A 27,010-nucleotide genomic window follows, 5' to 3' on the forward strand; every position below is an offset into this window, starting at 1 on the left:
CGCTGCACTGTGGGAAATGTAGGAGCGGGGGTCACAACAAACGACTCACTTTTTTCTTTTTCTTTTTTTTGTTAGAAAAGAAAAACTTGTGGAAAAATACTAATTTTATTCAAGTTTAAATTAAAACAGTTAGTCTATTCTCCATGTCAGAAAATAAGAAAAACATTTGTCTTTTTATTAAACTCACATTTGTAAAACGATGGGACTATCCAGGACCTCCTTCTTCATGACGGATGGAGGAGGAGAGATTCTGCCAGACGTTTCTGATGTGAGTTGTTGCCATGCTGCGATGCGGGCTTTGCAGACAGCAATAGATGCACAGAGGCTGAGGACGGCACCGGTGGCTTTGCCTAGTTCCTCTGCTTGTTCAGGCAGGAGTTTGGGTTCAGTGGCCATCTTCATCGTGGATTACACCAGCAACGTGATGTTGTTTGCCGCCACTGAGGCTTGGAAGGTGCACTGGTGAGATCTGTGAGCAAATCTCGGGGGCCGTCCACCGAGCATGTTGGTTTTGATGCCAAACGCCCACGTTACGTCGAGATTCAGTGGGTGAATGGGAGGGAAGCCCGGTTACATGATGCCTTCCCCCTTGGTCTCCAGCACTTCCATAAAGAATTTCAGGGTTACTTTTGATCAGGATATGTCCTTTAAATCCCACATAAAACAAAAATTCACGGATTGCCTTTTTGCACCTACGTAACATTGCAAAAATCAGGCACATCCTGTCTCAAAAAGATGCAGAAAAACTAGTCAACGCTTTAGAACACTGCGCTCCCAGAACACAGGCTACTTGTGGTTCCAAAAGTAGGATGGGAGGCAGAGCCGTCAGTTATCAGGCTCCTCTACTGTGGAACCATCTTCTGGCTTGGGTCCAGGAGGCAGTCTCAGTCTCTCCCTCTCTCTCTCTCTCTCTCATGCGCCCGAGGGATAAACCTTTACAAGCCTTTACAAAATAAAACATTGAAGTGGCAATCTGAGAGATTTTAGTCTTGGTTGATTTGGCAACACTTGTTGTTACTGCTGGTAACAGCAATTGTAGATTATTACTACGGGTCACAGAATTCTGGGGCAGCAAAACAAACTATTGTGGTTTTAATAAAGAAGTCAGACAATAAATGGCCTTTTTCCATCATTTGGTGAGCAACAATGATTTGGTTTTCGATCAGCCTAAAATGTCACATGTCACTCCGCTGCTCATTGACCTACCCTTGCTACCCATGGCAGCCCGAATCAAATTCAAATCACTAATGCTTGAATACAGAGTGACTTCTGGGTCTGCACCCATCTACTTGAACTCAGTCATAGAGGCTTATGTTCCTTCTTGGTCACTGCGTTCCTCCAAGGAACGTCGTCTGGAATTGCCATTCCTGCGTACAAGGTAATCACAGTCCAGACTATTCTTGTTTGTGGCTCCCCGATGGTGGAACGAGGCACCAGGTTTTATCAGAGCAGGGGCGTCCCTCTCTATCTTCAAGAGTCTCTTGAGGACTCATACCTTCTGAGCGCACCTCCTCTCCTAACACCCTAACATGCCCAACTATGCACTTCTTTACCAGATCTCCTTGCACTTTTTCTTTTGAATAAATCTAGCACTTGGTACTTACTTCAGGGTCTCCTACTGTACTTTGCTTTAGTGTTGTCCCTAACTTGTAAGTCGTTTTGGATAAAAGCATCTGCCAAATGAGTAAATGAAATGTAATTTCATGCTGCACACGGCCTGAGTCTGCAAACAGTAGGGCACAGTGAAAGAAGCTGGTTACCTGGCTGAGGAGTTGGAGGTGAGCAGCCTGTCGCCTGCAGCTCTTCATCTAACAGCTCACTGTGGCTGTGGCTGCAATATTTCAAGCTGATCCGCTGTCGAGAAATGCCCAAAATGACTGTTGTCTTTTTTTGTGGATGCATTTCTGATGAATGAAAGCGGTGGTGAGCTCACTGACAAACACATTGCACATTCTGTGACAATTTCATAATAAAAGTCAATCTGTGCTTTGCCAGATAAAAGCTTTTAATGTGGAGCTGCAGCAGCAGGAAATGTTCAGTTTGCATTATTAGTAATGTAATACAGCATGTTTTTCTGGGAATGTCACCACAGACACCAAGTTCATAAAACTGCAAATATATAAATACTTTCGTCTGTGGCCATGGGCTCAGTCACCACAGTGTTACCTCATTGGGAGATAAATAGTGACTTAACAGACATTTATTCAAATGAAAATCTTTTCCACTTTCAGATAATCTTCCTGATCATGCTGCTGTCTCTGGGTCAGTTCTCTCTCTCTCTGCTGTCTGTGGGTCAGTTCTTTCTCTGACCAAGGACGTGAAGGATGTGATGTGAAGTGGAGGGAAGGAGGTGAAGGAGGTGAAGGGAGCAGCAGCAGATTAACACTCAGCCACTCTCAGATCCTTAAATCAACAAAGGAAATACCAGAAGAAGAAGAAACACAAACACTTCCTCTGCTCTACTGGAGGAGGCGGGGTCTATTCAGCTCCACCAATCAGCTTCTCTGACAGTCATGGGAAACGTCTGTGATCGGCAAATCAGAGGCTGGTCTGAGTGTCTCCAGGGGCAACGGTGAAGTCCAAAACATGAGTAGAGAGAAGAGAAGAAGGACAGAGAGACAGATGGAGAGAAGATCGACAGTTAAGAACTGAGTCACAGGTGAGACCAGTGAACACAGAAAGGTAGACAGACAGACAGGTAAACAGAGCGACAGGCTGTTCTGACCACAGGAAGACCAGAGTGATTCTGGATCAGACCTGGCTCATAGGCAGGCTCTGAGACGTCTGTATCTGTTCTGAAGGTCTCTGGAGCGCAGAGGAACGTCATCCTGTGTGATGGTCTGTCTACAGGTAAGACCTTAGCTGAGTTACCTGAACAGGTGAGGATTAACTCTGTTCACCTCTTTCTGACAAGAGTTCCCTTATTGATTTGTTTCAAGGAATCTCTCAGGTTGTTATTGTGTCACTTTTGAAAGAAATATCCCATAAATCATTTACCATCATATTTCCCCTTTACCGACACACCTATGCACATGTGGATCAGGTGTTCACAGGGTCCAGGTTCCTATCAGAGGACTGCAGACAACAGATCCAGATCTCTGAGACCAGGACCTGATGTTTCTGTGCCGCTACTTAGTATTACTGTAAAATATGAAGTTACTGCATTAAAGCCAAGACCTTTCAGGTGTGAATTGAGTCAAAACTGTTTCTGCTGAGTTACCTGGTCCCCTTCAGTGACCTCTGAACCTGTAAGACAACACAACTCTGACTGCACCGGTTAAAACTATTACTACAAACTAACCCAAAACCTGACCCCACAGAGATCACAAGCTGTTCTACACAACATAACACTGTGAAATATCAAATATATTTAATCACCATGAACTTCATCATCTCAATAAGAATTAGTACAATATCTGCAAAATGAATCTACTGTCAGTTGAATGAAGAAATACAGAACCGGGATCCTCCGAAAACCTGATCAGAGCAGGACTGATGTAAATACAGTCACAGTGGATTCAGTTAAAAATGTTTTAATATCAATGGAGAATAACAGTGAATTCAAATCTGATGTCAGCGTTTTGTTATGCTCAACTGAAATAGCCATCTGTGTGCGTGTGTGTGTGTGTGTGTGTGTCTGTGTGTGTCTCTGCGTGGTGTTTGTAGTGTGTGTGTGTGTGTGTGTGTGTGTTAACTGCTCAGGTCTGCTGCTGTCAGCTTCACGTCTCTTAAATTAACATCAAGGGAATAAAACCGTTCACTAAGCTCATTCACTCTCTCTTCAAATATTCTGTAGTACTATAGGTACAATCACCAACAGAATTGGAAGTACTAGATGTACTAGATGTACTAGAAGTAATCTCAGTACTTCAGTGTCTGTCTGTCTAACAAAAGTGGCATATGTGAAAAAGTAATCAGACTTATAAAACTGCACACACACACCTCCATGCAATGTCCCTTTGTAAATCACAGTCAACTTGAAAATGTGCACAGTTTGGCAACCCTCATGCTCCGTCCAAAACACTCCATCAATTAAAGAGGTACTGCATGGTTAAACATGTTCTGTGAGCTGTAAATTAAATGAAGTGACTGTACCGTGATTAACCACATCAATGCTGGTGTTGATATTGACATTTCTTTTTGAAGTTGTTTAAAAAAAAATAAATCAGCATTTTATGGGTTGAAAATGGCTCAACACACCATCTACGGTTTCAAATTATCCTGAAACTGTAGATGCGAGGCCGCGAGGCCAATGCTGACATAGAATCAACAGTTTGGGATTTATCTGCGTCAGGAAATTTATAAATAAAAAAAGAATGATAACTGCCCAGCAGGAATCTTGGTCTTTGAAACTGCACTAATTGTCCCATATATACTGACTGAGACTCATCATTCATAGGAGTGTACACTATTTTTTGCCAACCTACTACTTAGTATTTTTCAATTTTGGCACATTGGTTTGGACTGGTGCTTGTGACGGCTGTAGAAGCACTACCAAAATGCAGTCTTTCCCCTCAGACTCTCATATGGCTCAGCAGTGGCTACAGATGGCGGCAGGTCCCTTAATAGCAACACACTGCTATACATAGCAGTGTGTTGACACTGCCGCTCTCTCTGAAAAATGCCGACTGCAAATGTGTACATTTGCAGTCGGCATTTTTCAGAGAGAGCGGCTCTAACTATACGCTCGGCTCCAAGAGCTCCCGCTTTGGGTGTTACTGGGACTGGAGCCAACGGCTCGAACTGATACAGCTCAGTACCACCATGGTCCTCCACACACAATGTCCGCTTCAGGGGAATCCTGGAGTAGAGAGACCTCTACCTCCAAAGAGCCCTCTAGCATAGGTACATTGTGGTCAGTGAGCAACTCCTGCCTCACACATCCACACCCCCACCACACCTCAGTTAGCCTAGTTGATGTGTTTGAGGTGAAAAGGACTCAGTATATTCAGGCTTATTATCGGGGAAAAGGCAGAAGCCAGACTCTCCTGAACCCTGCCACCTGCCATATCCCGGCATCATCCTAGCACTTCAACAGCTGCAGTGGCTCCACAACAGACCAGGAGTTTGAGTAGTATACAGTCCGGCTCTCTCCTCTGTGCTCGAGTGGTGGGGAATTGTTCGGTGAGACAGCGCTGATTATATTGAGCAGAATTTGATTTGAGATTTGAGTTGGCTTCAATGTTTTACTATCTGGAGTCACTTATGGAATAGTTCTGGCTCACTAGCACAAGCACAAATAACACTGGTAGTTTGATTGTTTATGATGAAGTGGATCTTGAAGTAACATGTGAAATGAAGTGAAATTTTATGTCTGAGAGACACCATTATACATATAATGATGCCTTTCACATTTAATGTGAGAGGCATCTCTAACCCTCTGGCTTGAATTCCCCAACTCAACCTGCAGCACCAATTTCACCTGTCTCCAAAATGTTGGTACACAGTAGAAAGTTTTGCACAGGTGCACACATTCTCCTGTCAAGTTTGTTTTTATAGATCACAACATTTGTGTGGGGAAGTGTTGTGTTGTGCGTTGAAGATTCACTGCAAAAGTTATAGAGTGTAACTTCGAGCTGGTTTTATTATTGAGTTTGTTTTTGTGCTTTCCTGAACTCAGCTAATTCTCTGCTCTGCCTGGGCCAAAGATCCACTACGCCTGTTAACTGGAACACCAGCCCTGTCCAGGCTCATCCTCACCTGTTGTTACCTGTCTGGATTGCTTATCCCCTGTCTGCTCTCCCCTGCTTTGAGCCAGTCTGCCTGCTTTGCTCCTGTTCCCTGCTCAGCTGCCTGCTCCGCTCTGCCTTGACCTGCCCCTCTACCATATCCAACTGCAGATAACTCCAGCTGGGCAATATGACCATCTATGACACTAGTTATAATAAAATACCTTCTAATCATTCATCGTCTCCTGGTCTATGTTTGCATTTAGGTCCTAAACTGCACTGTTATACAGATGGTGTCTGTTGGACTGAGTGAATCGACACCACTGTGCCAGGAGTCTTAGCATCTGTGACCCAGGCTTGCTGTCTTGACGTGGGCTGACTGAAATCCCTCACACAATGTCTTCTGTCTTTTAACCACCTCCTCTTTTCATTGATGGTGACAACAGCTCTTTTGGGATGATCTGGTGTCAGCAGGGAGGGATGCTGGGGTATCAGTGTACGAAGTCTCTGTCCAATAAGAATTTGAGCAGGACTGTAGGCGTTAGGCAATGGTGTAGTTCTATAGGCGAACAGAGCAAGGTAAGGATCTTGAGCTTTCTTTAGCAGTCGTTTCACAGTCTAGAAGAGCCACTCTGCCTCGCCATTGCTCTGAGCAATCCTGGGGCTACTTGTGATGTGTTTGAACCCATAGGTTGCTGCAAAGTCCACAAACTGTTGGCAAGAGAACTGTGGACCATTATTACTGTAGAGCAGTTCTGGGATGCCATGCCGTAAGAAGATGGATATGGGATACACTATCTCCTCTTCTGATCTATTTGGTGTTAGCTTTGCAATATCAACAAATCTAGAGTAGTAGTCCACTACTAGTAGGTAGTTGCTGTTGTTTGGGGTGAATAAGTTCACACCCACTTCCTGCCATGGTCTCTCCGGAAGTTCGCTAGGTAATAGTTGCTCCACCGGATTAGCACACTCTTTTATGCATGTTTTTGCAGTTTCTCATCAGTTAATTAAGTTGGCTACCCAGGCTAGGCCACCATACTGTTTCCCTGGCTGATGATTCTTGGACAGTATTGGGTATAGCTGTAGGAATGACTAGCCCCAAGCCTCTGAGAAGCAATCCATTTTGTAATGTGAATACAGCTCTCTCTGGCCTGTAGGCTTTCACTGGCCCAGTGATTTGGCTATGGCCCAGCCAATCTCTCTGGCAAAAGGAAATGATGTCTGCAAAAATGCTCTCCTCTTTGAGATGTTCTCTCAGTTGTGTGAGGTATGTTGAACTGATGGGTAGGTTGGTTACCATCTCATCTAGATAGACGTTAGATAAAGGCTTCATGGTAAACACTGTGATCTGTAAATTCGTGTTTTGACTAACAGGTGAACATTAGAGTGTCTTAAATTAACAGGGCTCTCCCTGGAGTGTTGTAGATTGGGTATATATATCTCATGAGTCTGAGTCAAAACCACTGGATTCTTAGACAAAGCTCAGTTAGTGCCTGGTGATCTAACAAACTAACAAGTGGGCTGTGGTCAGGCTTTAGGATGAAATGTCTTCGTATTAAAAAGTCTTTGCTCGGTCTTTGTCATGGAGCACATGCTACCATCTCCACTGCTCTCACTCATGCTGTAGGAGGACCACACACAGTCTGTAAAATGTGTCCACGGAAAGTTTCAGCTCTTTTTTGGGGTCATAAAGTGTCAGCACTGGAGGTGATGTAAGATTGATTTTCAGCTTATCGAAAGCCTTTTGTTGTGTGTAGCTCCAAACCCACTGATTTTTCTTTGAGAGAAGGCCCAAAGTGGCTTATTTTTCTCTGCCAGGCTGGGAATGAATTTTCCCAGCTGATTAACCATTCAGAGTTAGCTGCTTAATTCACCTGTGTTAGATGGGTTTTTCATCTCTGTGACAGTCCTGATCTTATTTGGGTCTGGTTTTACTACATCCGTGGACAAGATATGACCAAGAAACTTGACTTCTCCCTTGCCTAGCTCACACTTCTCCATGTTCAGTGTGACACCGGCTTCCTGGAGTTTGTGCAGAATGGTGTGAAGTCTGGCATCATGTCAGTGTCCCCAAATGAGAATGTCATTCATGTGACATACTACTCCCTGCATTCTGTCGAGCATCATGGACATTCTCCATTGAAAATGTTCAGGGACTGACGCTATGCCTATGGCAGTCTGTGGAAGTTGTACTGTCCAAAAGCAGTTATGAAGATTGTATATTTTGCTGACTCAGGGGACAGGGGAGCTTGCCACAACCCTCTATTAGCATCAAGTTTGCTGAAGACCTGAGCACCACAAAGAGAGCCAAGTGTCTGCTCAGTTGATGGTAGGATGTATTCCTCTCTGCAGGATGCTTCATTGAGGCGAGTGAGGTCAACACAAATACCATTTTGTGCTGGTACAGGAACCACAGAACACAAGTCTGTTGACTTTTTAACCCTGGAGATGACACAGAGTCTCTCCATACGTTCAAGCTCAGCCTTCACTTTACCCAGTACAGGGATAAGAACCCCTCTTGGACTTGCAAGGATAAAAGGGGTGGCTCTTGGCTTAAGCTTGATGGAGTATTGCTGCTCCAACGTTCCTAAACACAGTTTTGGGTAGAACTCTGCCATCACAATTTTGTTGATGCTATCTGCCCTGGACACTCGGTTGAGCTTGACACTGGCTGATCTGCTTAGTAATGCTGTGTGTAAATCTTTTATTACAGAGATTCTTGCAGATTATCTGCTGTCCCTTGCACAGTGTCTCTTTATTACATCCCTAAGACCAAAAGGGCCGTACCACCTAGGCCAAACTGTGGTCTGTCTGAGTTAGCCAAATGGGTCTGGTTCTCATCAATACTCTAATATATATGTGCTGATATGACGGTGCCATTGGCTCCTGTGTCTATCTTGAACCTGACTTTGTGGTTTCTAATAGTCAAATCTGCATACCATGGGTTTGTGCCTGCGTTAACTGTGCCTAGGGATAAAGGTGTTTCATTACAGACACCGTTAGTTTCTACTACATGCACTGCTTTAGCTAATTTGCACACTTTACTGTATTGTCCTTTTTTTGCATGTGTGGCATGTCACCTCTTTGGCTGGGCGCTGCTGTTTTCTGTGACCTGATGATGTGTATTTTGTTTGATGTGAGGTCTTAGGTGGGGTTTGCTTTTGCTCTTTGTTCTTTATTGTCACTGTATCAGTGTAAGTTTTGGTTTCCCCCTTGAGGTCTGTTTGCTTTCTTTTTATCCCCTCCCACTGTCCTGCTGCATTGACTGCTTTCTCTAGAGTCCAACTTCATTCTCTCAGACAGACTAGTGTCTCTCAGTCCCACAACTAGATGGTCTCCAATCAACTCGTCATGCAGCACACCCTAACTGCAGTTTTCAGCTACGGCATACAATGCACTAATGAAGGAGCCTGCATTCTCATTAGCTTGCTGCACGCTATGGTTAAATCTTTCCCTTTCATATAATACATTTTTTCTGGCCACAAAGTACCTCACAAAAGGTGTCTTTTACCACGAAGGACTGCTGTCTCCCATCAGACAAGGCCTGGCTAAATAGTATATTGTCTGCTGCACAATATATCAGGGAATGTTGGGTCCCTGTAAATAATATTATAAAGAGTGCAGTCTAGACCTGCTCTATATGAAAAGTGCCCTGAGATAACTTCTGTTATGATTTAGTGCTTTATAAATAAAAATTGACTTGACTTGCTTCTTCTCCCATGTAGTAGGTTAATGTGTTCACTTGATTAGCTATGGAGCTAACTTGAAGATTGCTGACCAGTCGGAATCTTTCAAACCTCTTTATCCATCGTTCCCAGGTTTGGGGTTTTGCAAAGTCAAACTGTTCAGGGGGCTGAATGGGGAATGTGGCGCTCAGAGCTTGGTAGGCTGTTTGACTGGCATGAGAAGGTTTCAGTCTGTTTTTAACAACTTTTCAATTATTGTTCAACTCTCACTGAGGATGATTTAAAGGGTCACTCCTGGTATTTTCCTTCTAGGCACCTACTAAGATAAAACACCCAAATCTACCACCCAACTATCAGAGGTCCAGGTGCACTGTGGGTAATGTAGGCAGCAGGTTTTGAAATGAAGAAGAGTGTGTGAAATAAAAAAGACCAAATACTGTACAGGAGGGAAATTATATAATTTTGGAATATTCCTTTAACTAAGGTGTCATCAGTGTGCCCGTCCCTCTCAAGTGTGTCTGCTCCTCTCAGATATGTCTGTCTGTCTCTCCTTACCTGCTCAGACAGACTCTTCCTGGAAGTTTTTTTACCCCTGACGTTCCGCTGACCTCCTGTCATCCGACTCTTCTGTCCACCTGGGGATAAGGTCCAAGAGCTCAGGGATTTAGGTGTTGGGTCTGGCGCTGCCCCCTGCTGGCGCTGCCTCCGGCAGCAGTGATGAAGACTCACCTGTATCTGTCTGCGTCTCAGCAGGTGAGGCCGACTCACAGACCAACCTGGTCAGTCTGGTCAGCTTCAGCCTGGATTCATCCTCCACATGCTCGGCGCCAGAACCCCTGGAGCGCACCTTGACCTGCGTCGCACCTGGGGGAGACCATGTGAGCCTGAAGGAGGAGCAGAAGAGGAGCAACCCCCTGTCTCTGACTCAGAGGGTGCAGGTGAACCGCAGGATCCTCCAACACCTGCTGACCAACCAGAGGACACACCTGGATGACAGCCATTCAGAGAGCAGAGAGCACAATGGCACAGGTAGACTGCAGGTGTTTAGAAAAGTGGACGGGGCTTAAAGCAGAGGCACAGGTAGTTTGCAGGTGTTCAGGACAGGCAGAGGGACAGCTCTTACTCTCAAAATAAAATGTTTAATCTGAGTCAGGATTGGAGGAAAATTAGTTGTTGTTTTTTTTTTAACTGTCACTTTCAGCCAATGAAAAACCAGAATGAGAGGAACTGTCAGCGATCTTGTTGTTCTTTCAGGTTTTGTTGTGAATGATTCAGGGTCTGAGATTCTTCTGAGAGACGAAAACAACCAGAGGTAAAAAAAACAATAACAAAAACACTGAAAGGACATGTATGACATTTCTGTTAAAATGATAAAAGCATCTCATTAATATGCATGGTAAAACAAAAAAAACAAACAACTTTTCACTTTAGTTGATTGAAGTTAAAGGCAAGTAGTTTATTTGACTACATTTTCCATGAACATTGAAGTTGGGCCTGTTTTCTATCATTGTTTAGTTTTAATTTGGAAAATCATGTGACTGCAACACAAACGTAACAAACCACCACCATAAAACTGTCTCCGTATCAGATAAAACAACATTTTCTGGACAATTCTAACCACCACAAACACAGTGCATGCTGGGAAATACAGTTAGGTCCATAAGTATTCAGACAGTGACACAATTTCGTAATTTTGCCTCTGTTCACCACAACAATGGATTCCAAACGAAGTCATCAAGATGTGATTGAATTGACTTTCAGCTTTAATTCAAGGGGTTTAACAAAACTATCACAGTAACTGTTTAGGAATTACAGCCATTTTTTTATCTTCAGAGGCTCAAAAGTAATTGGACAGTTGACTGAAAATCAGTTTCATGGCCAGGTGTGACCTGTTCCCTCAATATTTCATGACAACACATCCAAGTATTTGTGAAGAGTTTATTTGAACTTTTACAGTTAAATCAATATTTTTTTTGTCTCAGACATAATCATGTGGATTTTGATCATAGATATTTTTAAATGTATTCTTCTCATAAATGCTAAAATTGATTAAAGTTTTGAAATAAACAAAATGAAACTATTCAGCCTCATTAATAAACTTTCAGCAGGAAGGTGCAGGTTCACCTGATCACACGTGTTAGTCTTTCTATACATGTAAGGATCCGCACTGATGCAATGCATTCCCAGGCCCTAACCCCTAATGTAAACCTGATTCTGACCTGAATTAACCTTCGGTCAGGCAACAAAAGTCCTTTAAAGTACTGAGGACTGGCCAACATGTCCTCACAGTGCAGAAATGTCCTCACAGTGCAGTGACAGCCTCACTGTGATGGTTTTGAGCTAAAGTTAGTCCACACAAACATAGAAAGACGTGTACATACATGCGCACACACGCGCACAAACTGCTACATCTGACAGAAACTGTTTACGTACAGTCTGACTTATATAAACCATATACTGTTACAGTTACAGATGCAAAGCGTTATTTCACTGAGCAAACACCAGATGTGACACACGGACAGTATGTACAGTACTAAATAAGTAAAAAAAAAACATAACCACAAATTAATTCATGTGCAGTATTCAGTACAGTAGTGGTAATAGTCAGCATACAGCGTAGCAGCATATCACTTATTTCACAAGTTTTTGCAAACTAGAAATCAACTAGTTGAGTAGTCGTTTAATATTTCTGTAATATATTTTAACTGAGTAACATGGTTGAGCAGCAGTCATTTGTGACCTCTTCAAAACATATAACAGCTGCAGTTTCTAATGTTGGAGCTGTGTATACTGAAGATTCAGACAAACTACAGTGATCAGAGTCATGCTGCAGTAACACACACACACAGAACACACACACACACACACAGTGTGCTGATGTAAACAGTCTGTGGTCTCGTCAGGTTAATTAGTCCTGACGAGCTGCTCTGTTTAATCCTCCTTCCTCTGTCACACCGACCAATCAGAGCTGCAGATGTCATCCTCTCCCCTCCCCCACCCTGTGTGTGTGTGTGTGTGTGTGTGTGTGTGTGTGTGTGTGTGTGTGTGTGCGCGCGTGTTCAGTCTCTTTGTGTCAGCTCGGTTGCCGCGGCAGCAGCAGTGCGAGGACGGAGCTCGTATGAAGCGTCGCTGTGTTCCTCTGAGAGGAGACCACAACCTGCTGACCCCCGACACACACACACTGTGAGTAACACACACACACACACACACACACACACACGCAGACCAGCTGACTCGTAACAAAACAGTGACTTAAATGAAGTTACATTTATGTTTGACTGATTTATTGCAAGTGAAACATACCTGTGTCTGAATTATGTTTTTAATAATCTAATCTGTAAAACATTAATAGCAACATATTTCATTAGTTTTTCGTGTCCCCACATTAAATCCTGTTGAAACAGTTTCTCTTGTTTAAACTCTGAGTTGCTGTCTTCAGGTTCAGAATGATGGAGGTCTTTATGGTTAAATATTATAAAGTCAGCACTGACTTGAAGCATGAGACAGGATGTGTTGAAGCAAAACCTCTATCTTTCCTGAACCTGAACCAGAGAGTTTTAGTATCTGATTCCATCTCTGTTCCTGAACATCTGTTTCTTTTTTTCTCTGTTGTTGATCTGCAACAGCTGCAGTTTTTCTCTTTGAACTCAGCTGCATTGAGTTTGTTGCTGCTGTAAATATATTTTTCTGTGTTGTAACTTGTGTTGATGAGACCGAGCTGATGTTGTCCTCCGTCAGTCATCGTCACACTCCACCTGTTACAATCTGTCACATTTTTTAATGCTTCGTTACACTTTAAGTTCATGATGCTCTGTCACACTTTGTCACACTCCCCCACACTTCATAAAAGTCTGTCACGCTCTATCATGTTGTAAAATAAATTCAGTTCTTCAGTTGTGTAAATGTCTTCTAACTGATGTAAAATGAAAACAAGCCTGATTAAATTTGTTTAAAATAAAATCTAAAAAAAACTCAGGTAGCAGCAGTGAAGACCTAAGTGATAAAAACTGAAACTTTACTCGGCACCAGATTTAAAATGTAAAGAGGTAACTGGAATGTACCTGCCCAGTTTTACCTGCAGTGGACCCACCAATAACATGCTCATGGCATGACAATGCTGGCCCCGGACGTTTTAGTATTTTAAATAAATTAATCCTTCCATCACGGTAAACTGGTCAGGCCAGCTGTCCTGACTCTAACCCTGCTACCCTCTAACTGTGGTCTGTTCACAGGTCGGGGGTCAGACTGCATCCTGTCATCCAGGTGAGGTTGGAGGGCGTGTCCTCTCATTCAGGACACCTGAGTGAATCGTCCAGCAGCGAATTGGCTGTGGGGTCAACAAGGCGACGCCCGGCAGTGTCTCCGACTCGTCGTCTGCGATTCGAGGATGAGACAGAGACAGAGGCGGAGTCTCGTTACCTGGAGAGACAGTGGCAGAGGAGGCGGGCGGGACAACGGGGGACAGGTGTCCTGGTCTCCAAACCAGACCTGAACTTGTACATCAACAGCAGGGCAGAGGTGGGTCTGCATGGGGCACAGTATGATGTTGACCGACAGCACAGAGGACAAACGCCAGCTGCGGGAGCAGGGGGGGTGTGGGTTGCAGGTCAGTGTGACTCCTGTGGGAAAATTTTAGGTGGTGGAGTCAACCTGAACCTCTGTCTAAAACCACCTGTACCTGATGACAGGGGGCAGGGCCTGTTCCGGCCCCAACTCAACCTGCGGACTGAGCCAATCAGAGAGACCTACATTGGCTCTGTCACACCTGGTGAGATCAGATCCCCGCGAGGAGGGGGTGTCTCAGGGTGTGTCTCCAACATGCAGGTGAGGAGGAGTACCAATCAGGTGGAACTTAATGGAAACCAGGCCATGCCCACCACAGACCTGCCAATCAACCCCTACGCCCCTGACCCGCTGACCACACCCATCTTCAGATGCCCCTCCTCCTCATCTTCTCCATCACTGCTGATGTCACAGAGTGTCAGGCTCAGCAGCACAAAGGCAGGACAGGATCTGAACCAGGACCAGGAGGAGCAAGGGAGAGCTGCAGCAGCCAAGCCCCACAGAGAGCTCCGATCTGGGGCAGAGCTGAAGGAGAGAAGCCCCTGTGTGGAAGAGGGGGGATGTGTGGATTTCAGGATGACGAACTCTTCTTCCTCCTCAGAGAGGAGCTCAGACACAACAGGTCAGAATATTTACATATGCACACATCTACATCCAGTTTGACGTAAACTGTTTACATCCAAGGCCTGTACTATGAAGCAAGTTCAACATACCCAGGATATCTTTACATTATCTGGCTTCACTGAGCCTAACATTGGCTGTCGTTGATAACCTGTATCACAAAGCTGGTTATCAACTGGCTCCGTCAACTCTGGCTGGTTATGAGCACGTTTGTGTGAGAGAGGCGGAGATGTTAAATACAGCAACATCATCAGAACCACGAATAAAGTAGTTAATATGATATAAGAGGAAAGGATGATACCTGCAGGTACATTCAGTTACGGCAACAGCCCAAAAAGTGATATTCAACAAGGTGAAATGTCAAGAATGTGATCACATAATGAGAATAGAAAAACACGAGGAATAGTTTCCAGTTAAAGTCAGGCTATGGTTATACTCTAAATAATTACATAAATGAATAAGCTTCTTATTTTTTATTCTTTTCTCTGATGTTGAACAAACTACTATGAAAATGTGATGCAGCTTTAAAAAAAAAAAGAAAAGTAACTAACGTCAAACTGTTTGTGCTGCCAAAGCAGAGAGGAGAGTAGTAGTTCATGTCTGGTGAGGTCAGTCTGACAGACATGTTCATTTATAATCATGGGAAATATTTAACAGTGTGTGGATTATTTTTCTAATAAAAGAGGGTTTAGTTTTTATTTCCATTTGTCATCTCAGATTTTCATGTTATTCTGAGCTGCAGTGAGAAAAATCATCAACACGGTCAGGCATCCTGACGGGAATCATAGAATCTTTGTGCAATTAAAATGAAGCTATACTAGATATCGTGTAGTTATTTCATGTGATTATTCTCCCACCATTTGTTATAAGCTCCGTTTTAAAACCAGAGTGGACACATGGAAAGCCTCAAACAGCAAAACATTTCCACTGATCTGTAAAGATATCTACTGCTCTTTATTATGTGTCACTTTATTGCAAACTCTTTTGTCCACGTAGGGATCCTGCAGGAACGATGACTCTTGTTTTCCAGTGATCCGATTGGTCAGTAACTGGGCTGTTGACCGGTTTTGATCTGGTCCTCTGAAGTTAACCTGCTCCGGAGCAGGTTAGGCGCGTAGTACAAGTTACTTTGGCGATGTACTCCGGTACGAAGTGAACCACCATCGTAACCCTGAAAACCCAGGCTTAAACCTGAAGTTACTTTGCTAATCACAATTCCTGCTTCATAGTACAGGTGTCCAGTCTGACTTCTATAAACCATATACAGTTACAGATGCAAAACGTGTCACTTAGCGCCAGATGTAATACACAGTATGAAACACATACATGTGCAGAATTCAGTACAGCAGTACTATTAGTCAGTGTAGAGCGTAGCAGCGTATCACTCCGTTTTTTCCTTATGTACTTTAAATGAGGTCAACTGGATTTGCTTGAAGAGGCCTTTCTGAGGAGCAGGGAAACGTCTTCAAGGACCTCAAGCAAGTCCAGGTGCTTTCATATAACATTTAGAAATACCATGACCTAGATGACTGAAAATCTTCAGATTTATCACTCTTTATTTCACAAGTTTTTGCAAAATAGAACAAATAGTTCAACTAGTTGAGTAGTCTTTTAATATTTCTGAAATATAATTTTAACTGAATAACATGGTTGAGCAGCAGTCATGTGTGACTAAAAACATGTAGCAGCCGCAGTTTCTAATGTTGGAGCTGTGTCTACTGAAGATTCAGACAAACTACAGTGATCAGAGTCATTCAGTCTCATTACATGTGTAAAACACTGTCGGACTTTTCACTGCTTCACCTGTGCAGGGATCCATCCTTATCTTTTACACACATCCAAACCAAACTAACTACAAAGCTCCAGAAAAGCGTTGCTGTTGTGACTCTTCGTAGCTTTCTGAGCTGTTCTCCTTCATCACACCTCATCAGAAATGTAACAATAACATGTAATATTAAAAAAAATAAGTAAATAAGACAACAAATGCAGGAGATGATGGGTTCATATCAGTGTCATTGTGAAATTAGTAACAGCGCTATTGCAGTGCATCAGTATTGCTGTGATGCATCAGTATCATTGTTGCGTTACTATCACGACAGATTAAAAGGCTGTCAACAAAGAGAAGGTAACCGACTGCTCTGACTGAGCTGGTTAATGAAGATAAATGAGACAGCTGAGGATCGTTATAGCACCACGTCAGAATCAATGAAAATATAAATAACTGCTGTAAATCTGTTGATGTGACTCAAATCATTTCATCCAGGTGTAGTTAGATCTGGACCTGGATTGACTGCTGTATTTTCTAGGTTAGAAAATGATCAAATTATTGATGATGCCACCTGCAAGTTAAATCACATTACATTGCATCACATCACACATACCTGTAAACACACTAATGTGTCATCTTCTGATTGGCTTACAGCTGAGAGCCGAGCCCCGCTCACCCTAGAGAGCAGCAGTGACGGACAGGTTAAACAGCCCACAAGAGCAGAGCTCCACAGTGCCGACACTTCACCTCCCGAACAGTGAGTGTGTACGACTCCCCCTGCTGGACGTCATGATTCAACACCTCACATGTAGATGTGTCGCCATGGAAATCACACTACAGTACCACTACACCTGTAATAAACTGTCAGAGGACCAAAAGGTCATCAACTACATCACATTCATTTGTCAGTGACTGAGGATGAGTTCATTCAAACCAAATCAGGTGATCAGAGCTGGATTTCATCCAGAACCAGTTTTACTTTAAACAAAATAACTAAAAATCATATTCAAAGCTGCAGCACAGAGAAGCTCAGACATGTTTTAAGGAAACCAGACATCAGTCAGTGCCTGCAGGAGGTGTTCAGTGCTTTTAATCCTGCAGTAGAAGACAGTCAGAGACTCTGCTGTCCTGACTTCAGTCCAGTCCTCCACTGTGGATACAGAACAGAGGAGAGTCTGAGCCAGATGAGGGACCACAGGGTCCTTTGAGTCATGAGATGGCTAAACATCCAGAGGCAGAGGACACAGTGGTCGGGTCGGGGTGTAAGTTTTGACCAGGGACTGGAGGAAGGATGGATCAGTTCCCTTCTCCACCCTGTAGACCAGCAGAGTCTGAGCTGGATGAAGCAGCATCAGGAGCCAGTGTAGTGAACGGAGGACAGGAGAGGACAACTTAGGAAGGTTGAAAACCAAGTGGGCAGCAGAATTCTGGATCAGCTGCAGAGGTCTGATGACAGACAGGAGGGAGGGAGGTGCAGTAGTCCAGGTGGGTGGGGACAAGCATCTGGATGAACAGCTGGTGAGGGAGAGGTTAAATCCTCCTGGTGTTGTGAAGGAGGAATTGACAGATCATCATCCAGAGACAGAGGAACCAGAGACAGTCCTGATTCCTCTGCATTTGAGGAACCTGATGGACATGACCTTGACGTTTTATTCGTCACCTCTCAATTTATACACTTTTCACACTATAAAATAACTTTGAAAACACAAATAAATACATTATAAACTCACCTGCTCTGTAGAGTCTAGGTGAGATAACCTGCAGCAGGTTAAACTGGTTTATTGATCCAGTTTTTGTTTTTTTTTAACTGGTCTGGATCTAGTTTCACACTGAATGAACTGATGAGTTTGGTTAGGTCAGGCTCCCGCTGTGGTGTGAGATTGATTTGGACACTAACAGTTAGCAAAGCAATTCCACCTCTAGGTCCCTTCATTACCTGTATTTGGGTTTTCACACAGATCATCCAGTAGTAACAGAAGTGTCCATGTCCAAATTTACATTTTTCTCATCCATGTCGGCTGAGAGATTGAGACTGCAAATTCATTCTTCACTTCTGAAGCGTCAGTTTGGTTAGAAACATGATTCTGACACCTGAGCTCAGATTATTTGGTGATAAATAAAACTGATCTGATATCAGTGCTGTGTTTTTCTCAGATGTAAAATCTGTAAACCACCCTGTGTACAACAGATCAGAGTCAGTTTCATGGACAGAAGCATGGCAGATGAAGGTAACAACAGCTGAGACTGAAGAATTTCACTGACAGAATGTTCAATGATTTCTGGACCCAAATGCAGACACAAACAGAGGCATGCTGGATGAGAAAAGTGACTCCTTAATGAGTGAAATGAACTTAGTGATTCAGGTGAACTAGATGGCAGACAGGAATCCAGGAGGGAGGAAAATAAACACGAGGACAACTGAGGAGCTGAACTAGGAACAAAACAGACAATCAAACGTTGGTAGAAAAATCCCCAGAGAAACACGAGGGAGCGAACACAGACGAAGTGACAAGGAGCGAAGGGAACACAGAGACTTAAATACACTAGTGAGGGGAAGACAATAGGACACAGGTGAAACTAATCACAAAAGGCGGGAAAAAACACCCCCCACAAAGACAGGAAGTAAAGTCACAGACACGTATGGACAGTAATTTCAAAATAAAACACAGAACCGAGTCCAGGCATAAAGTCAGTGAGAGGGGCAGGTCATGTCAGTTTTAGTTTTCAGAGTTTTATTTTTTTCTGAGTTTCACTTCACAGAGTTTTCTGATAATTAACCATCTGTCCTTCAGCTTCAGCAGCAGAGATGAATCCTCTCGACTTTCTCTGCGTCGTCTTTTCTCCACCGTCACACTCAACAGGACGCGAACTGGCAGTCTCGATCGACTCAGCAACAGGCCCCGCCCCTTGGCATCAGAGTCCACCCCCCCAGGCCCCGCCCCCCCCAACCTGCTGAGGAAATATCCGTCAGTTCAGTCGCTGAATGTGGTGAGAAAATCATCAGTTGACAAGGGTTGCCCTTGTTCTTCTCCTGCTTCTTCTCTTTCCTCTACATCTTCTTCCTCTCCTTCTTCTCTTCATGTGCTTCTTCCTCTCTGCTACTCTATCCTATTCTTCTCCTTCTTCTCCTCTTTCCCTTTCCTCAACCTTTTCTTCTTCTGTCTTCTCTTTCCCCTTCGTCTTGTTCTTCTTCTTTCCTCTCCTTTTCTTTCTTCTTCTTATTTTTTGTTCTTCTCCTCGTTCCTCTCCTTCTTCTTCTCTTTTTCTTTTTTCTCTTGTTTTCTTCACTCTTCATCTTCCATTTCTCCTTCTCTTTCCTCTCTCTCTTTCCTTTGTCTTATTTGTCCTTCTTCCTCTCCTTCTTCTTCTCCTTCTTCTCCTTCTTGTTCTATTTCTTCTTCTCCTGCTACTTCCTCTCTTTCCCCTTCTCCTCCTCCTCCTCCTCCTCCTCCTCCTCCTCCTCCTCCTTCTTCTTCTTTGACCTGTTTGTTCCCTGTCTGTCCAGAAGGGGTCGCCTTTCTTGCAGTTGAGGAAGTTGTCGTCAGTTCAGAGTTTTGGGTCGGAACAGAAGAAGAAGAAAGATCGCTCTGCTGACTACAAACCAGCTGCTGACAGGTAACTCACCTGTTTTTATGATCAGTTCTCCAGGGGCCTGAACCACAAAGCAAGCTCAGTGGGTTATACAGTTCTTTGGGCTTCACTCAGATTTTCATCATGGTAACTGGGGAGGATCACCACGGTATCCAATGCTACATGTTATCTTCAGAGGATCAGATCAAAACCCGATAACTGCCTGACCACTGACTAATCAGATCACTGGAAATAATGAGTTCCTGCTACAGGATCCTGACAGGGACAAAAGTGTTCACAAGAAAGTGACAGATGATAAAGAGCAGTAGATATTATTATAGAATAGTAGAAATGTTTTGCTGTTGCAGACTTTCCATGTGTCCACTCTGGCTTTAAAACAAACAGTGGGAGAGTTTATCACTGAATAAATATATAATAACGATAAGAGCTGCATTGTAAAGATTCTCGGATTCCTGACAGCATCAGTGCCTTTACTCTGATTCCATCACTGCAGCTCAGAACAGCACGATGATAACTGTTTCATCTCATCTCATATTAATCACTTCATTCATCGTTCTGACCAAGTCACTTCTCATTAACAACTCCACCTTTCACATGAATTCCCTCGTAGACAGATTATTAAATCCAGAGTTATCAGATCCAGGTGATACAGGTGATCCAGGACGGCCAATATCGGACTTAATGAAGCCAGGTAACCCCAAGAGAGCCTGACTGAGCTAAATGCACTTCGTGGTCCAGGCCCCAGAGAGACTCAAATCAACCGGTCTCGTGGAGGCAAACATGTAACAGCCAATCACAGCTTCAGTTTCTCTCTCAGGTTCCTGCAGCGTTGTTTGAGCGTCGAGGACGTTGGTAGTCCCTGTTCTTTACGTTCTGTTGGTCGAGTTCTTCAGGTTGGTTCTGATGGAACGTTCCTGTTAGAACTGAGTCGACCAACGAACCAAACGTACGGCTTCGTCATCAGCCGAGGGAGAGGACGACCCGACACTGGTACTGAAAATGTTACAAAAAATACTACTAAAGCTGTTTTCTCATATGAACAAACAATGTCTGTCACTGATTGTCCAGATGTTGTCCAGAGTTGCCCTTTCACACATGTAGCACACAACAGGAGATTGTCCATTTCAGACACGTTCTCACATACTGGAAATACTCTGGTTTAGGCAAAGGGGGGGCTCATAAACAACCTAATCTCTTGCCTTTCCTTGAATTTGTCTAACGATTTCAGCTTCGACCCTAACCGACAGAATTTCCTTAATCTCTTTGTCTCTCCAATTAGACATTTTTATTTGTGTCATTTCTGACCTTTCTTCACCCTTGGATGTTTGTTTTCTTCTGGTTTTGCACCAGTCACATGATAGAAATGTCATTGAGACGCCCATTCATGCTCTGTGAATTCACCAGACAGTGACCAGCTCTATTCACACATCAGCTCAATTGGACATTAAACAGACTTTGTACTAGGGAGCTGTTAGGGTAAAGTCCATTTAATTTCTGGTCCAACTGATTCAGACATTGCATTCTCACAGACAGCTCCTCCAGGTAACGTCTAGATAAATTCAGGGTTGCATTCCATGTATGAAAGCATTATAGTACTACTGACAATACTACATAGACTGCTACAGATCATTGGAGGGATTGGACCCTGTCCAGACCCCCAGCCATGGAACCTCATTTCAGCTGATTGGATCCACCATCTCATTCTTTCAGTCGCTACCCAGAAACCAGAACCACAGGATTAGGGTTAGGACCAGGACCACAGCTGAGGACTAGAATGGAGATCCACATGTGAATCCAGAGATGTCGAGATGGTGGCCTTGTGATTGTATCTCTTCGGTTCTGCTGGTTTTATCAGACTGGGACCTCCAGGGAGCACTGGGACAGTTTACAGGCACCTCCCAGTCTGAGGTCCTGAGGTCCACTGCTGGAAACCAGTGGATTGTTCCATTCAGGTTGGGAGGGAGTCTCTGCCCCACATGAAGGAGTTAAAGTATGTCAGGGTCAAGTTCGCCAAAGAGGGTGAGATGGAGCTGAAATCAACAGTTGGACTGGTGCAGAGTCAGCAGTGATGGGGACTCTGTATCAGAATGTGTTGGTTAAGAGGGAGCTGATCCTAAAGGTGAAGATCTGTTTTTACTTTTATTTATTTTTGCACAATGTAAAAAATACACAGAAAATTACAATTAATATACAGTGCAGGGGGAGGCAGAAAACCCAGTGGGCTTATTTGACCCCTCTACCTAAGTAATGTTAAAATTTTACAAGTTTTATAGAACCTGAAATTAACATACAGAAAATAATATGACTACTTAAAAGCAATGGTAAACTAATAGTAACAAAATATCCATCCATCCATTTTCTTCCGTGTATCCGGGGTAGCAGCAGGCTAAGCCGGGTAGTCCAGACGTCCCTCTCCTCAGCAACATTTTACAGCTCCTCCTTATGGAATCCCGAGGCATTCCGTGGCCAGATGGGATAACTTTATACCTCCAGTGAGTTCTGGGTGTACCCCGGGGTCTCCTCCCAGTTGGATGTGCCTTGAAAACCTCCAAAGGAAGGAGCCCAGGAGGCAGCCCAATCAATCCACCTTAACTGGCTACTTTTTATGCAGAGGACCAGTGGCTTTACTCCAAGCTCCTTACGTATGTCCAAGCTCCGCACCCCATCTCTATGGCTGAGCCCAGACACCCTATGGAGGAACCTCATTTGGCCGCGTGTATCCGCGATCTCATTCTTTCGGTCCCAACCCAGAGTTCATAACCATAGGTGAGGGTCAGAATGTAGATCAATTGGTTTTTCTAAAGCTTTGCCTTTTAGCTCAGCTCGTCCTTCTCCACAATGGTCTGGTACAACATCTGCATTACCGCTGATCCGCCTGTCAATGTCGCACTTCAGTTTACCATCACTCGTAAACAAGATCCCGAGATACTTAAACCTCTTTGTTTGGGGCAGCAGCTCACCCCTGACTTGGAGGGAGCAATATACCATTTTCTGGCAGAGGACCATGGCCTCAGATTTAGAGGTACTGATTCTCATCCTGGCCACTTGCAAACCGCCCCAGTACATGCTGCAGATCACAGTCTGATGAAGCCAACAGAACCAAATGAAAAACAGCAAAGATGCAATGCTGAGGTTCTCAAACTGGACATTCCCCTCACCCCAGCTGCACATTGAAATCCTGTCCATGAAGATCACAAAAAGGATCGGAGACAAAGAGCAACCTTGGCGGAGTCCAACACTAACTGAAGAGAACTGCTTGACTTCGTGGTGAGAATATGGACACAACTCTCACTTTGATTTTACAATGACCGGATGACTCGTAGCACCAGCCCAGGTGCCCTATACTCCCACAGTAATCCCCACGGGGTCCCCCGAGGAACGCTGCCATAAGCCTTCTCCTAGTCCTCAAAAAACATGTAGACTGGATGGTCAAACTCCCATGAATCCCCTCAGCAACCATGCAAGGGTAAGGAGCTGGTCCACTGACAGAATCCGCATTGCTACTCCTGAATCTGAGGTTCGACAACTGGTCAAAGCCTTCTTTCCAGTGCCCTGGAATAAATGTTCCCGGGGCGGCTGATCAGTGTGATCCCCCAGTAATTGGAGCACACCCTCTGGTCCCCCTTTTTTGAAAAAGGGAACCACCACCCCAGTCTGGCACACCACAGGTACTGTCCCAGACCTCCATGCAACACTGAGGAGGCGTGTCAGCCAAGACAGCCCAACAATATCCAGAGCCTAGGGCATCTCAAGGCGAATCTCATCCACACCTGGCGCTTTGCCGCCGAGGAGCTTCTTGACTATCTTGACTTAAGCTTCTTAACTCTTAATGACTAAGGCTTCCCTAATCAGTGAATTGAAATTTGAGTGATTTGAGTATTAAACCACAAGTTTGTTTTGCTGCCCCCAGAATTCTGGGACATGTAGTATTAGACCAGATTCGCTGTTACCACCAGTAACTACAAGTGTCACCAAATCAACCAAGACTGAAATCTTCAAGATTGACACTTTAAATTTAGAAATATTTTACTAGCTCATAATTCTTTTGTGAATTATTTTCTTGGTGTGTTTAGGTCTATTAACCTTGATTAAAGACTACTGGAATATGGGAAAATGACCTGACCCCATATTTCATTCCTTATATCAAAGAGTTAGTTAAGATGTTATCAATCAGAATTACTGAATTTTCTTTAACTGGTGTAGGTTTGTGAATTGGAGGGAAAAAGGATAAAGAATATTGAGAAAATCCCCAGTAAGGGCATTTAATTTATTTTTAAAGAGGTTTATATTGAAATCTCCTAAAATATAACATGAGTTTATGAGTTTATCCTCATTGTTTATCATGGTCAAGGGAACTGGACAAACCTTTAGTAAATTCTTTGATGCTAGAGTAGGTGATAAATAACACCAAGAATAACATTCTTTTCACCAGGGAGCTCTAAAAAAACAGATTCCACCTCAGCCCTATCTGATTTCACAGAGATCAGCCCTAATTTTAAATTCATAGTCACGATGAATAAACAGAGATACTCCAACTCCAGATCTATTCTCTCTTACATAGGGAACCAAATTATATTTAGGTACTTTAAAAAATTTCTCTAGAGTCCTATGTAAACCTTGTTTCTAATAAAGCAATAACAGAAAAATCGGGGGTTTTTTGATGACACTGGCTTCCCATTCCTATGAGCCCAATCCAATTCTATTTTCAAATGATCCAGTTTTAGTTTTTCAATGAATGGTTTTCTCACTTTTTCTTCAGACACCTTTTATTTTACAGACTCTTCCTGTCTTACATGAGATTTTAAAATCGTCAAAGTCCTTTTGAATCACTTCTATACTCACCTTAAGATCATAGTCTTGTTTTGACAGATCAGTCCTCCTGTTTGAAGAATCAACTATGATCTCTACACAAGTTTTGAAGATTTTTTTCCTGTTCAGGCAAATTTCTGTAGAAGTCTTTTTGCTGTTCCAACAATTCACGCACTTGAGCCAAGGTGACATATTCCTCATTGATGTTGTTAGAAGCTTTGAGTTGCCTACTAGGCCCAAAGTTCAGCTGAATAGAGCCAGAAGCCTCCACAGGATACTAGTAATGTCCACAATTTGGATGTAGAGGGTTGGTTTGACTCTTCTTGATTCAGTCAGCAACAAAAAAGTTTAGTTCTTCTTCTTGAGTTCTAGGCAGGATTCCTCAGATTATTGGCTGGACCAGAACAGCAGGGCCAGCCCTATAAACGAAAATTTCGCTGAGTAAGCGAGTGAGTGAGTGATGAAATTACACAATTGGTCAGCCGAATGCCACATGACTGAGCGCTGATGTTTCACCATTAGTCGGCTGGCCGAATGTTGGAGTTTTCCCATCGGTTGTTGCTCTTTCAAAATGATTTGGTGCAAACAGTCTCTATTGCATAATCAGGGAGTAGTTTACAGGCGGTGTTGCCAATTTAGTGCCTCTGTCGCTAGATTTACCGATTTTTATACCCTGCAGCAACTTTTCTTCACAGAAACAACAATAATTTTGGTGAAATCGCTTCTCGGTGGTCAAAGATCTCACTGTGAGGCTGTGAAACTAACTCCAGCCTGCGTCACAAATCCTGACAAAGTCTGAGATGTATGAATTCGAGATCTTCTAGGAAAAGCTGAAGGACGTGGCTGGTTAGGGGGACGTCAGGACTACTATACTCAGCCTGCTGCCAAGACCTGGACCATGACAAGCAGCAGAAAATGGATGAAAGGATATTAATGAGAAAATGTTCCAGAATAAATATCAGAACATAGCAAAATAAAACGAGTAAAACTGAAAGTTCAATGAGTCTGTTAACAATTCAGCTCTGAGACTGTTAGGGCTTGTACTGCTACTATTACTACATAAGTACTGCAGGTCTGGTCACAATGAAACGTCTACTTTTTTTCTGTTTCTTTTTTTAATAGTTTGTCCTGTTCTCTAAGAATGTATTAATACTGCATTAATAGCGTACAAATACTGCATTAGCAGCGTACTAGTACTGCATTAACAGTGTATTATTAATACACCATCAACAGTATAATAATGTGTATTGTAGGTGTATATGTGGAAGACATGATGGACAGCAGTACGGAGAAGCTCTATGCGGGTCTGCTCTCGGTTGGAGACGAGATCCTGGAGGTGAATGGGGAGAAGGTGGCCTGTCTCAGTCTGGACCAAGTGACCCACCTGCTGACCCAGAGCACCTGTGCTACTGTCCGGGTCCTCCGACACCAGAGGACCATTCCACGGTGACTGCAACCCCACCTGACAGTAATTACGACCACAATAACCATGACACCACCTGACTGCAACTACAACTTAAACCAGTGTACCTGAACTCAGCTTGATAACCAAACCACACCTGTGACACCTGACCCAACCAGAACTTTAGCTCCCTAACGCACTGAACACAAAGTGAACCAAACTGAAAATGAACTTTGATGCACTTCTTGCAAAAACTGCAACAAGCAGACCGAGCTGACTGTAACATGAGTGACACGACAGAGCAGGTGGTCCAACCAGAACTTAATTGCACAACCACAACCTTTAACCTTCCACAGGACCCCCCACCCCCCATCCTGTTGTTTTACACAGGAAATCAAATTCTCCATCTTCCGTTTTCACAGCCTCCAGGTCTACAGGTAGATCAGTCCAGGTGAGGGACGTTCACAGCAGAAAAATCAGCAGTTAAACGCAGAGTTTGTGTTTATGAAGCTTTTAAGAGCAACAAATGTGTTTCTAAATGGTCAGAAGAGAGAAATGTAAAGTTCAGGTACACAGTTTGTCAAGTCTTAAAACAACAGCGTCCAGCTGGACACTGAAACTGGTTTGTTTGCTTTAATCACCCCTCATACTGGTCATACTGGCCATTATGGGACATACAAGTGCAAACATGAAGTGAAAACATCAGCAGGTTAATCTGCTGACTTTACATTAAAAACCTTTCTGAGCTTTGGATTCTTGTTTCACTTTTCTTCACCTTCACGCCTGTTGTCATGTTTAATAACAATATAACGTTAAGTGATTTTATTTAATCCAGTCAGTGCTGTTCCCAGCTTTTTGTTGTCCTCAGGACTCGCATATTAACTTTTGCAGTATTTAAAGA

General features: G+C 43.5%; 1 protein-coding gene across 7 annotated transcripts; it reads left to right on the forward strand.

The window, feature by feature from the left end:
- Positions 1 to 6: 6 nt before the first annotated feature.
- si:dkey-121a11.3 lies at positions 7 to 27,010 on the forward strand. Of its 7 annotated transcripts, XM_040127890.1 has the most exons (12): positions 7 to 462; positions 2,232 to 2,659; positions 2,802 to 2,850; positions 9,919 to 10,384; positions 10,610 to 10,667; positions 12,419 to 12,538; positions 13,588 to 14,540; positions 16,962 to 17,064; positions 19,100 to 19,295; positions 19,813 to 19,922; positions 20,716 to 20,888; positions 25,961 to 27,009. In XM_040127890.1, the coding sequence occupies exons 6-12, from the start codon at positions 12,474 to 12,476 to the stop codon at positions 26,155 to 26,157; spliced, it is 1,797 nt and encodes a 598-aa protein (XP_039983824.1). In that variant the 5' UTR covers positions 7 to 462; positions 2,232 to 2,659; positions 2,802 to 2,850; positions 9,919 to 10,384; positions 10,610 to 10,667; positions 12,419 to 12,473; the 3' UTR covers positions 26,158 to 27,009. The 7 variants fall into 7 exon arrangements, with proteins under 7 accessions (XP_039983824.1, XP_039983822.1, XP_039983821.1 ...); XM_040127888.1 differs by having other exon boundaries at positions 2,232 to 2,850; positions 9,923 to 10,384; XM_040127887.1 differs by having other exon boundaries at positions 7 to 268; positions 2,232 to 2,850.

This window comes from Xiphias gladius, chromosome 6 (genome assembly GCF_016859285.1).
Source record: "Xiphias gladius isolate SHS-SW01 ecotype Sanya breed wild chromosome 6, ASM1685928v1, whole genome shotgun sequence".
Classification (NCBI taxonomy): Eukaryota; Metazoa; Chordata; class Actinopteri; order Istiophoriformes; family Xiphiidae; genus Xiphias; species Xiphias gladius.

What these genes read in the sequence shown, in the direction of transcription:
- si:dkey-121a11.3 (XM_040127884.1), top strand. Translation starts at nt 10,573, where the DNA reads ATGAGAGGAACTGTCAGCGATCTTGTTGTTCTTTCAGGTTTTGTTGTG. An exon ending in GAGGAGCTCAGACACAACAG is followed by an intron (nt 14,541 to 16,961) that starts GTCAGAATATTT and finishes ATTGGCTTACAG; the next exon opens with CTGAGAGCCGAGCCCCGCTC. An exon ending in CAGTTCAGTCGCTGAATGTG is followed by an intron (nt 19,296 to 19,812) that starts GTGAGAAAATCA and finishes CTGTCTGTCCAG; the next exon opens with AAGGGGTCGCCTTTCTTGCA.